General features: G+C 31.0%; 1 protein-coding gene across 1 annotated transcript; it reads left to right on the plus strand.

Moving 5' to 3' along the window:
- Positions 1 to 4,333: 4,333 nt before the first annotated feature.
- LOC130806377 (uncharacterized) lies at positions 4,334 to 8,946 on the plus strand. Its single transcript, XM_057671423.1, has 2 exons — positions 4,334 to 4,620; positions 7,276 to 8,946. The coding sequence occupies exon 2, from the start codon at positions 7,314 to 7,316 to the stop codon at positions 8,745 to 8,747; it is 1,434 nt and encodes a 477-aa protein (XP_057527406.1). The 5' UTR covers positions 4,334 to 4,620; positions 7,276 to 7,313; the 3' UTR covers positions 8,748 to 8,946.
- The last annotated feature ends 3,959 nt before the right edge of the window (positions 8,947 to 12,905 follow it).

Consider the following 12,905-nt stretch of genomic DNA (forward strand, 5'->3'; position numbering starts at 1 on the left):
CATGTACAAAAATGAGTTGAAAAACTTGGCCAGCTAGTCTATTGAGAGACGTATTTTAAACCCAACCCATTAAAGATTAACGCCTACTTATCTTATTTTTAATGTTTACTTACATTATCTTTAATGCTTACTTATCATTTCATTAATGTCTACTTTCAATATCTTAAATGTCTATTTACAGCATTCCTAATGCCTACTTACAATATTTTACAAAATATATAATAGGCCGATTCAATTAGAGATGGTCTCTCAAATAAACCGTCTCTCACAACAATTTATGAAACTTGGCTTTCTTTCAAAATATTCTTTAAATTCTTTTCCAGCATGAAAGTGAAAGTTAGAACTTTTCTCACATGATGATTCCTTGATAGTTCATACAAGAACACATAAAAATGTAGAACTTAAATTAGGGGAGCTGATTTTGTCAAGGCCAAAAAACTCTTTCTCCAAGTTAAAACTACTCCGTTTCGCACAAAATATTCTATCAACTCCTTTGTAAAAATTAAATCACATGTTTCAATGACGGCCCGTTTGGTGGATAGTAATGAAGTAATGGGAATAAAATGTTGTAATAGCAATAGTAATGAAGGAATGGATATGAGAATTGGTAATAAAGATTTTTTTGTTTGGTGTGCATGACTAAAGAATGGTAATGGAAGATAATATTCCATTGATTGCATTTGGTTGTTAGTAATAAAAAATGGTAATGACTCTTAGTTTCATTATTGTATATTTGTATCTAAAAGCATTATTGTATCTAAATTATTCTATCTAATGATTTTTTTTAATAATAATATTTTTTTGGATAATTACATACATTACCTTTTTTTTCTTCTGTTCGAAACAACATTACCTTACTTTATTACCACAGTAATACTTCATTACCATTACAGCCTAATACCAGATTGTTTGATGGTAATAAAAATGGCCCTTTTTGGTAATTTAATTACCATCCATTACCATTGAAGGCATCCAAACAACCAAATATTTTATTACTTAATTTTATTACCATTATCGCCCTCTAATACCATGTACCAAAACGGGCCGTGAAAGATTTTATTATGTATCTCCTACAACTACCCACCAAAAAGTCCAAATTTTTAGTTCAATTGGAGTATATGATTGAAGATAAGAGCTTCTATTATGTGGAATAATCACTAATAGTTTTGTATAGGGGAAGTATTTGGCATGGCAAGAGTTGATCAAAACTGCTAATTATATTTGAACCTGACCCGAAAATAAGTTTGAGTATAGGCTTTTAACCTAATTAATTAAATAGGTCGATCGAATATTATATGTTTGTTAAATGGGCTGGAATGAAATCGAAATTTTAAACCGAAAACCAATCTTTACAACTCATTTGATTAAATGAGTCTATCCCGAGTTAAATAAATAAGTATAACCTGAACTTAATTTATTTAATATCTTCATATTTTTCATAAAAAATAAAAAAAAAATCATAAACAAAAAATTTAATTTGAAATTGAGTCCAAAATTTTAAATCTCAATGTCATTACTATGCCCATACCTCAAATTAAAGGTTAAATACAATAAAATTTGGATAATTTTGAACGCATTCATATTTATAATTGTGTAGTTGTGTGATTGTGTCTATTGAAGCATTGGAACCAAAATATTTATGATGTGACTAGTTGAGCTAAACGATACATTTATTTTAGACAAATTTGGTCCACCCTTCTTTGTTGAGACACAATAATGAATGTTATGCTAGCTAGGATCTATACTGAAAATAAGCTCATATGGGGAGGGAGTTCAAAGAAACGTTGACTAACATCATCAGATTCGTTTGCAGTAATTTCAACGTGTCAGTCTTATTTAAAAGCCCAATAACAAATTTATCAAGTTATTAAAGTCCACGATTTCTAATCAATTGGAAATAAAATACCATGGCCTTCCACAAAGAACTTACGGGTTCAAAAATACCATGACCTTTCACTAATATTAAGCTTTATGAGTTACTTCTCTTATTATCAATTGCTTTTAAGGTAGAATATCATCAAGTTGATGTGCAGTAAACACTTAGCTATAAATATGTATTTCAAAAATATACTTTGCAATCTATTTTTACATTACTTACTCAAAATAATACAAGAGAAATTTGAAAAATAGAGCTTAAAGACTATCTTGATAAAATATTAGAAATATGAAGCTGGCCAAATTTTAGCCAAAAATTGTTTATTAGGTATGTAAATATTGCATTCGTTGGAAAATATCTAACAGGCTAATGTTTAGGTCACTAACAAGTAAAAGTCTATTGAACAAAAACTAAGTTTAAAGTTTAACATATCAAACACAATATTTAAGGGTAAGATGAATAGTATTTACTATAGTAATTGTATCAACTATCAGAGATCAAATGTATAATTGGAAGAAAAAGAGTTTGTAACAACATTTTTTACTTGAGGTATTTTATAGATTGTGAAATCCGAATTTGTATTACAAAGATTTAATGGATAATTGGTATTTGGTACTTCTATATTAAACACTAAATCGAAGAAATTGAGGTATTTTATTATATTTGCCCCTTAATAACATGAAACTTGATAAGTTTTCAAATAAGAAAAGTATTGACGGTCCGTTTGGTAGGTGGTAATAAATGGTGGTAATGAGAATGAAAAACTAGTATAATTTTGGTTGAAAAATCTCATGGCTACCTTGATGGCCATACTTGTCCAGCTTCAATCATTTCATTTTCTTCATAAAATTCATTTTATTGCATTACCATTGGGTGAGGTGGTATTAAGTGGTAATGAAATTTGTAAATAAAAAAAATTTTTGTGATTAAAGTTTCATCACCATGGAAATGATATGAAATCTTCAATGAAATTTTGCATTATAAATCATTCTCATTACTACTATTTAATACCGCTAAACAAACAGGTCAGTATCATCTTTATTCAAGATTGTTTAAATAAAGGGTTGAGAAAATTCTAATTGACTTACCATATTTTACTATTTACTCTTGAGATTATAAATAAATAGTGTAAATAAATGTGTAACAAACAACGATGGTGCAAGCTCATGTTTATGATGGTGTCCACTAAAAGTGGGACCTCTATGCTTATTGTGGGTCGAGTTAAATCCTGAGTTGAACGAGTCCAACTACATAACAAATATAATTAGTGGAAGGCTTGAAGGCCATGAATTAGTCTAGAATTATACTTTATATAAAAGTAAAAAAAAAAAAAATGTAACTCTCCTGAAAAATCAACTTTTAATAAGACAATTTTAATAATAAAAAATTCATTTTTATAATTTATTAATTAAATTATTTAATTAATTTATAAAATACGTTTTATATTGAGATTGTCTTACTAAGTAACATTTAATATTGTAAACTACTATTTTTAAAACATTAAATAAATTTGTTTGTAGTTGATGATATTGCCAAGACAATTTTTAATGCTTCTAATTCTAAGACATTCATTATATGTATTTTATATTAATATAGAAACTCGTGCTACGCATAAAGTTGTTCATTTAAAAATATATATGAATATAAATTTTTAATAGAAATGCAATTAAATATTACTAGTATAAAATTATAATATTTTTTGTAAAATAGATAGATAATTTTAGAATATGTTGTGTTTTTAATGAAAAAAATTAGGTTGTTAAGATACAAGTATTAATTAAAATTCTCATACTTTTTAAGACAAATTTTGGTAATCTTTTAACAACGTTATCATAATGATTTTTTGTCATTGTCAAAATTGTTTTTGATGAAGAAAATTTATTATTTAGCAAATACTTCAACATTAAATAGCAAATAAATATTCTAAGAAATCTTAAATGAAAATCTTATTTAGTTTTAAATTCAAAAATATAATATTCAAAAAAAAATTTAAAAGAACATATCTTATTGTAAATTGTTATAGGCTATTCATATATTAAGGAATAGGTGATGTTAACTTTGGTATAAATTGTTTATTCAGCTGACAGTTATATTCCATATAACAATTCACTATAAGAATGTCATATGAAATTTTAGATTGTATGATATGAAAATTTTGTTTGCCTCATATCAAATATGATTAAAATAAAAATTATGTTAACAAAATCATTACTAAATTTTATAAAATTCCAAAATCAAATGTTAACAAAATCACTACTAAATCTAAAAATTCTAAATTCAAATGTTGACAAAATTACTACTACTAAATCTATTAAATTCCAAAATCAAATGTTAGCAAAATCACTCCTAAATTTTATAAAATTACAAAATCAAATTAGCTTTTAAAAATTCTCTCATCAAATTGACAAATTTTGTGTCATCACTCATCTCATACTCACATATAAAAAATACTCCTATATTTATTTTACCAATTATTTATTTTTTTCTCTCTAAATTATTCCACGTTTTGCAAGGTTATACTCACACGATTTCTGTCTCCAATTTCATCACTTTCTCTCTCTAACTAGATTGAATTGGTTGAATGACATTTTTCTGTTTGAGAGTGAAAAAAATCACATTGTTTCATCAATTTTGCTCTTTACTTCATTCCCTTTTGCATTCTGATCAAATCCCATTTCTAGTATTGTTTCTATTACTAATTGCATCACTGAATTTCAGCTCTGTGCTTCTCCTGTAGGCAGTAGGTAAAAATCTCTCTTTCTGATTATTTCACTGTTATTCATTTCTTATTCTGCTAATTTTGTGTTGTTAATGGAATTTCTCTTTGTGGGTTTTGGTTAATTTTGTGGATTAAACTGAATTTGTCAATTTGAGTGTTAAATTAGTGTTCTTGATCTTGTTTGTGAATTGGGTATTCTGATTATCTGTTCTGGTTTTGGTGTCTTAATGTTGGGTTTTCGTTTTTCTGGGTTTTACTAAACCATTGTTGGTTGCTTCTTGTTGTGTAAAAGTCTCTCATTATTCAATTCGATTTCCATATTGTGCTAATTTTTGCCGACATTAATGTTTTTGAATGGTGTTCTGATTTATGATATGTGCTGTTCTTAGAATTTCTACTTTGGGTTTCGTTTCATGCTATGAAGGAAGTTAAATTTTGTTAATTTGACTGTTAAAGTTGTTAGAGTATATAACATATCTCGCAGCTTTAACGATCCACGCTTTTGGTTGAGTTCCTTGATATGGTACTTTCTCCGTTCCATATTAGTTGCATCATTTGGTAAAAATAGCACTATTCATTCATCAATTTTAATTTATGATTAGTTTTTAATCTAATGGTTAAAATATAGTCAAGTGAGATCTTGTTTGATTCGTGTCATTGTAAAGATTATTAATATCAAATTTTTATAATTTTTATTATACATAATTAGAGATATTAAGGATTGAATTAGTGCGTTGGACTGCATGAAAAAACAAATGTTGCAAGTAAATTGGAACGGAGGAAGTATCAGAAGCCAGGGTGACAGGAGGTTTCGGGTTCGAATCTCAACCAATTCTCATTTAAAGTGGAATATCTAACACCAGGTGTGAGAAAGACCTGTGTTGCATTCACTCTTCTAGCCCAAAGGGCTCTTGTGTGAGAGGGCATGCTCAACATATGTATTCCAGGGTCTCAACCATAAGTTTAAGCTTTTAGTTGGATTGGTTCTTTGAGCTATGATACCATGTCATGGAACCAACTCAACTAAAATCTTAGTTTGATGGTTGAGACCCCAAAATATGTTATATACTCTAATAAAAGTGTTGGTCTTGATTGATTTTGCGAATTGGGTTTTTGCTATTGTGGGTTTTTCTAAATCTTTTATGAGTTACTTGTAGCTAATTTTCTTGATTGTTCATTAAATTATGGTATTTGGTGTTTTGTTTGGTTAGGAGATTGTTCTTTCATGGTTAAAGTTGCTGACTTTGAAATTTGTAAATTGGTTGATACTTTGATGTACTATGCCAACTATGGACCGTTACCTTCCTTTTTTAGCTTCACTGTTGGTTCAGGACTTTCAAGCAATGGAGCCCTAAAATATGTATGTGGTTTTAATGTTTCAATGTGGTCATTGCTTATTCCGCAACTTGGATTGTTTGTCTGTCTTACATTTCAAAGTATATGCTTCTATATACGAGAGGCCAATCGTGGACTCAAGACTTGGTTTCTGTTTGGATAACATTTTATAAAGTAAAAGAGAAGGAGCGGAGGGAAGGGAAGGGAAGGTATGGAAGGAAAAATTATATTTTTTTCTAAAATTTTCAATAGTAGAAGAATTTGTTTGTACAAAAAAGGAGTTCGTCCTTCCAATTCCCTTCTCTTCTTTTCCCTCCCTGCCCTTTTAGTATACAAGGAATTGCAATCCCTCCATTTCCTCCCCTTCTTTGGATTTGTTTTGTACAAAATGTAAAGGAGTTCTTCCCTCCAATTCCCTTCCCTTCATTTCCCTCCCTCCCCTTTTGGTATACAAGGAATTGTCATCCCCCTACATATTTGCTCTATCCAAACATATCATTATTTCTTTAGGGAGTGACTTTTGGAATTTAACATGTTAAGGAAATGGAATGTCTTTGCTTTATGTTTTACTTGGTATACTCTTTGTATCAAATGTATAACTTCTTTTCAGAGAGTCTCATTATCTGAAATATTTTTATTTCAATGAATACGGATTATGGAGTAAACCTGGATTCTGCATAACTAGTGTGAGAGATCAAAGGAGAAATTATCTTACACAAATTCCATGTTCCAATCATAGCACAAAATCAAGGCCGAATCACCGCACCTTGACCGTATCGTAGAGGTTTTTCAGTTTACTAGCAACCAGATTTTAGGCCGCCTTGACCACAAAATCATCCGCGTCTACCGTGAATTCCGTTTCGCAACTATTACCGCAACTGTAACCAATACCATATTTTTGCACTATGTTTGTATAAAATTTCTTCTTATTTTGAAAGATATTGTTGTTTTCGCCATTTTGGCTTCATGTCAAGCACATACTTGAAAATTATTTATCAGCATCATTCTGATTGCTGGAAAAGCTTTCCTCGGGAATTTTTATTATGTCACCTTGGTTTGTTTTGGAATTCATCGACTGTTGTCTTCAAGAGGTTCAAAATTCATATGACTTGCAGCTTGTCCCGTGAAAAGAAATGCTGTAACTGGATAGCTGTAGAGCTTTTGCGTTTCATAATTCACTGACTTTTTCGTTGAAAAGACCGCATGATGAGCTTAGGAACGCCTTATTATTGAAGTATGATTGCAAAAACATATGCTGAATAACGGCTTTGCTATGTTTGATTAGTTTTTCTATCGTAATTTGCTTTTAAACTCGGAGTTTTTCTCCTACCTATTTGTTTTTCAGGAGACCTGCTGCTGCACCTGCAGACCAAGTTTATTACAATGTACAAACAACCTCCTAATAGGAACCATAGATCCAAAGGAATAAAAGTGAAGCACATTTTGCAAATATGTGTCTTGGTGGCTGTTTGCTTTTGGTTACTTTACCAAGTCAAACATTCTCATGAGAAGAGGAAGGAATTCGAGTCAGCGGATGAGAAGGTTGTGAAAAATGTGCAAAGTGATAGTGAGATTCAAAGATTTGGGAGAAAAGATATCCCTAGGATTACGGAGATAACAAAAAGTGGTGAAAATCACGATGAAGATGAAGAAGATAAAGATGGTGAAGAGGAAGAAAATAAACACGAAGAAGATGAATCGGAACAAGAAATTTCTCGAGTTACAGAGAAAGATGATGAAAGAGGAGGCGGAGATGATGACATAGATGAGCATGAACTAGAAAAGACGGAAGAGGAAGAGGTAGATGAAGAAAAAGCCAGCGAAGACAAAGAGAGCGACACTAAAGAAAACCATGAAGAAAATAAAGAAAGTGAGGACGGCCATGAAGAAGGTCATCCCGAAGAGGAGGAAAATGATGAATCGGGAAAGGAAGATCACACTGAACTCGAAGAAAACGGTGATGTTGATAAAGACGACCACGGTGAACAAGAAGGCGCTTCTGATGATCAAGATCATGATTCAGAGAGAAACACCCGTCAAGCCCAAGAAGAGCTATATAAGGCAGATGATGCTTCGAGCGAAGTTGCTCATAATGTTCAGTCGGTGGATCAGGAAACCAAGAATGCGACTATGAGTCATGGACGGGAAATTTATGGGAAAATCAACGTGGGATTAGAGCATGAAATAAAAAGCTCTATTAATAGTGATGAGTTGATTCAAGAGGTTCAAACAAAAGATGTTAATAGTGCAGCTTCTAATGCAACGATTACCGAACAGAAGATAAGTGAGGTCAACACGACAAAGCCGGATGATAGCTCAATTCGGAATGCAACATTGCCTGAAATCACTAGTAATTCAACCGTTACTGATGGAGAACTTTCCGCTACTTCGCTTTCTAATGGAACCCAAATAGCATTTGATTCCAATTTGTCCCAAAATATCTCGGTTGAACTCAAACCAACAGACGACAAGAATCATCAGGAAATGGCTGAAATTAGAACCGAGAATGTACCAAATACCAACACACCATTATCTTCTTTTGACTCTTCGAATGGTAAAAATGTCACGGAATCTGCAAAAGAGAACTCCATTGGTGATGCAAGTGAGGCTGTGAAATCAGAAGACAGCGGAAAAGATGACACAGATGAAAATTCCGAGTCTCACTCAAACGAGAATACAGACGCCACTCAACAGGACGCTATCGATGCTTCCGATAACAGCACGCTTATACAGGACGAGGAGTCTAGAATTGATTTGGACACGCTGCCGGAAATCAAAAGCGAGGTTCATAACACTGAAGATTCTGTTGCCGAATGACTGCTCGAATGATTTTTTATGTGAGTAATCTTTTTCCTGCCCCCATTAAATACTGTAATCTTATTTAGTATTTTCTTTTGTTTTCTACATAAATATGCTAGGTCTTGGTGTTGGATGTATGAAATATTACTCCTTGTGTAGAACACAATGATTTCAACTTTGCAGTAAATGTAGGTAAGTTTGAGATTGTTCAACTACATGTCTACATGTCTCTTGTCGGACTCCCGCCCCGCTGGTTGAAAAGCAAAATTTTGTTAACTTTGAAATCGTGCACTGTCAAACCGATTTGTGTGCAACTACCGGTACCTTATGCGACTGCACGATTCTATTCTAATACACTAACATCATTAAGGGACTTCTATCTAGTTGTTCACTTCTACAAGGTTTGGGGAGTTGAATGCGCACGGGCTTACTCTTGTAACAAAGAGGTTGACGATTAAACGTCAATAGCAAACGTCATCTGCATATAAATAAAAGTGCACTTGATTTAGAGTCGTTTTGCTAGTCCCCTATCATCGAAACCAAATAATTCATGAAGAGGAAGAGAAAATCAATCCATCCAATAGGTGGTGAAAATCAAACTTTTATCTGAAGGTGAAAGGAAAAGCCTTCAACTACTAGACTAACCTATAAGTCTATGATTCTCACTACTCAATGTAACTTGGTTTGTTGAGATAAATGGACTTCGATGGGGAAGTAGAACTTATACTAAACAAACCGTTAAGAGGTGTTCCGAAAATGCCTACAATCGAATGAATAGATTTACAAATGAATAGATCAAATCAAAATGGAAAATCGTTAGGTATGCTAGATCATGAACTAGTAATTGCATCATTCTAAGCCCAGTTTTGAGCCCATTCCGGGTAGCCAATCACTTAGGACCCGCAGAAATAAGGGGCCTCAAATATTAAATTATGCAATTAATAAAAATACGCTGACTAGGGTTCAAATCTTAACAAAAATAATATTTTGATTTTTAAAAATAATGCATATTTTGGTTTTGGAAATAATCAAAGTGGGGCCCACGCGTTTAATGTCATTGAGATTCTTTCCAATGCCCGCCTCTTTCTTCATTACTCCAATCTTTCCTCTTTTTTTAAGACTCCATTAATTTCTTCGTTAAAATAGTTTTTTTTGAATCAACTTTTATTTAAGATGATGGAAATTTAATGTCTTTATAAAATCAATTCTTAAACCATTAGAATTATTTTTAAGATTTATAATTTCTCGTAGTTGATTTAGCAAAGAGAAAATTACTTAAAATCTTCAACTCTAGTCTCAAGGTTTTTATTTATTTAATTAAGTTTTAATTTTTTGTTGATTGTTAGATTTAATCATTCAGATCCTTTTTCTTTGTATAATCTTTCTTATTTGGTTTGTGTTCTTTGATTAATGACTTAATTAATGCAATTATTACTGTAGGAAATCGAAAGTTTGAGTTTTCAAGTTAATTTACAATTGGTTTATGGGAAAGTAGAGTTTATTATTTGATTTTTTCTATGTCATTGCTCATTTCTATTTCTAGTTTAAGGATAATTTACAATTGGTTTTTTGTGTTTTTGTTTTTGTAAATTACTATTAGAAGTTCGTTTAGTCAAGAACACGTTTATTATTTGAGTTTTATGTTTTAGTTTAGCTACACAATAAAAAGTGGTTTTTAGACCGAAATTTTCAATTTTTCATAATTGTCTTGAATTATTTTTAAAGGGTCCTATTTTAAAAAATTATCGCAAAAATAAACAGGACCTCCAAAATTCTTACTCCGCCCCTACATCATTCATACATATTTCATAAATTTCATATAATCATATAGAGTTTTTCCGTCAAATTTGATGTGATTCATCCTAAAAAATGTAGTGGTAATGGATTTAAGCCCATTGCAATTTATAGGACTTGTCTCAAATCGATTGTAAGGACACCTTATAACGTTTTTATAGATAAAATAAGCTCTCCCACCAACAAATCTAGTCTTTTAGGATGAGATCTTCCATTTGATTTACATCACTAATGGGATTTGTCAGAATAATAAGATCTGCCAAACCCAAGAATTTAGAGGTAAGAATCAAAGAACCTCAAATTGAGAAATTGTGAATTTCCACTACATTTTCAATGAAACATATTGAGATTCAATTGCTCTTTCATCAAACCATAAAATATTCTAATTATTATCGATTAATCCTTAATAAATGCCACTTTTCTTATCATTAGCTACTTCTGCTAACTTATGTACCCAACAAGGTTTGACCTCTATCTAGGAACTCCCTCGTAATTAGGTGCCTTGTATCTTCCAATAAACTTTCACTTACAATTTTACAAAGTTAAGCTACAATAATAATGCAATAATATATATATATATATATATATATATATATATATATATATATATATATATATATATATATATATATATATATATATATATATATATATATATATATATATATATATATATATATATATATATATATATATAAACCTTACTATTCAATTTTATCTTTTTGTTTTTTAACTTTTAATGAAGTCAATCTGAATATAGGTTCATTGTAGCTTATCCTTGTTCCAAATGATAGAAGAGGCGTGAAGATGATACAAGATGATCAAGTTTTTATCGCACTCGATAAATCTCTACTCGCTTTCATCCTATTAAATTTGCTTTATATTTCTGCTTGATTTTATATCATTATAACTTACTAGTTAATTAGACAAACTTATAGAGACAAAGCATTCATATTTTTAACTGAATCAATACAATTATTCATAATTAGAAATTATAAAAAATTGATATTAATAATCCTTGTATTAAAACAAATAAAACAAGTTCCTACATGATTATGTTTCAACTTATAGATTATAAATAAAATATAAATTAAGAGTGATAAGTAATTGGTGATCAAAAATAAATGGGATTAATAGCTTATATAGGGAGGATTATAATATATATAATTCAATATTAATAGGATTTTTAATCAAATAAGTCATAATCTAAATATGAGAGGACCTGAAATCCATTAATTATAATAGTTGTCCCTAAATATATGATATAATGACATGGTATAGTTTGCCAAAAATCTTGGGATACATCCTTTTGCTTTACCTTTACCTCCTTTTTTTATAATTCAATGAAGAATCAAGTGTAGTGTTAGGCTACCAAACCTCAACTTCACACATTATTGCTCCTTTGTGTTGTTCTTACTACATGTCCTTTTGTAAATCCCAGTCAATACATATCTTCTTGATATTATTGTTGGAGTTTAGTGTGATTTTGAGTATATCAATGGAGTTTGATGAGTTTGATGGTATGTGGATGTATGTATGTGTATGCATAATGATGAATGAGACATTTAATGAGCCGCTCAACCAAACATATGGGCTGCTCGATCGAATGAAGTGGCTCAACCAAGTCAGTAGCCTTTTGATCTTGTGCTCGATCGAAACCCCAAGCCGCTCGACCAGGCCAATTTCTGTTCGACTAGTCGAGCGAGGTGCAGCAGCGTCCTCTATTTTCTTGCGCGATAAGTTATACGGGATTGTATCTTTATGGGCTTTTGCCCCAACACTTGTACATGACTTCTAATATAAATAGAAGTCCCTACACACATCCCTAAGTTGATTCTAACCCTAAGCCAAACACAAATCCTTCTCTTTCTCTATTCTTCTTCTCCAAGTGTAATTCTCCATTGTATGAGTTCTTGAGAACTCCATTTATTCTTCACATAATACAAGCATGCTAACCACCACCGAGGACGTAGCCCATATTGGGTGGACCTCGTAAATCTTGTGTCTTTTGTTTATTGCATTGTTTCTTATTGCTTTTCATTGCTAGTTTATTGAAGTGTTTGTTTCATTGAATAGAACACCCCTACCATAGTTCTTGGGTGTTTTTAGGGATAAAGTTTGAACCTTTAGACCCTAATGTGTTTAATATTTCAATTATAATTTAACACCAATAGAAAATGTTTTGTGAAATTCAATATTCTTCCTAAGTTTTCTTCATAATGACATCTACCATTTGATTATAGGATCAACTGACAATAGAAAACTATTAGCCAAAAAATTAGCCAATATGATATATCGTTACCCGAAACTTGGTTTAAAACGTAAATCTACACCTATATATATACTAACAATGATCATCATCTTGTGAAATGAACTCAAAGC

This window comes from Amaranthus tricolor, chromosome 2, assembly GCF_026212465.1.
Source record: "Amaranthus tricolor cultivar Red isolate AtriRed21 chromosome 2, ASM2621246v1, whole genome shotgun sequence".
In the NCBI taxonomy this organism is placed as follows: Eukaryota; Viridiplantae; Streptophyta; class Magnoliopsida; order Caryophyllales; family Amaranthaceae; genus Amaranthus; species Amaranthus tricolor.

What these genes read in the sequence shown, in the direction of transcription:
- LOC130806377 (XM_057671423.1), top strand. Translation starts at nt 7,314, where the DNA reads ATGTACAAACAACCTCCTAATAGGAACCATAGATCCAAAGGAATAAAA.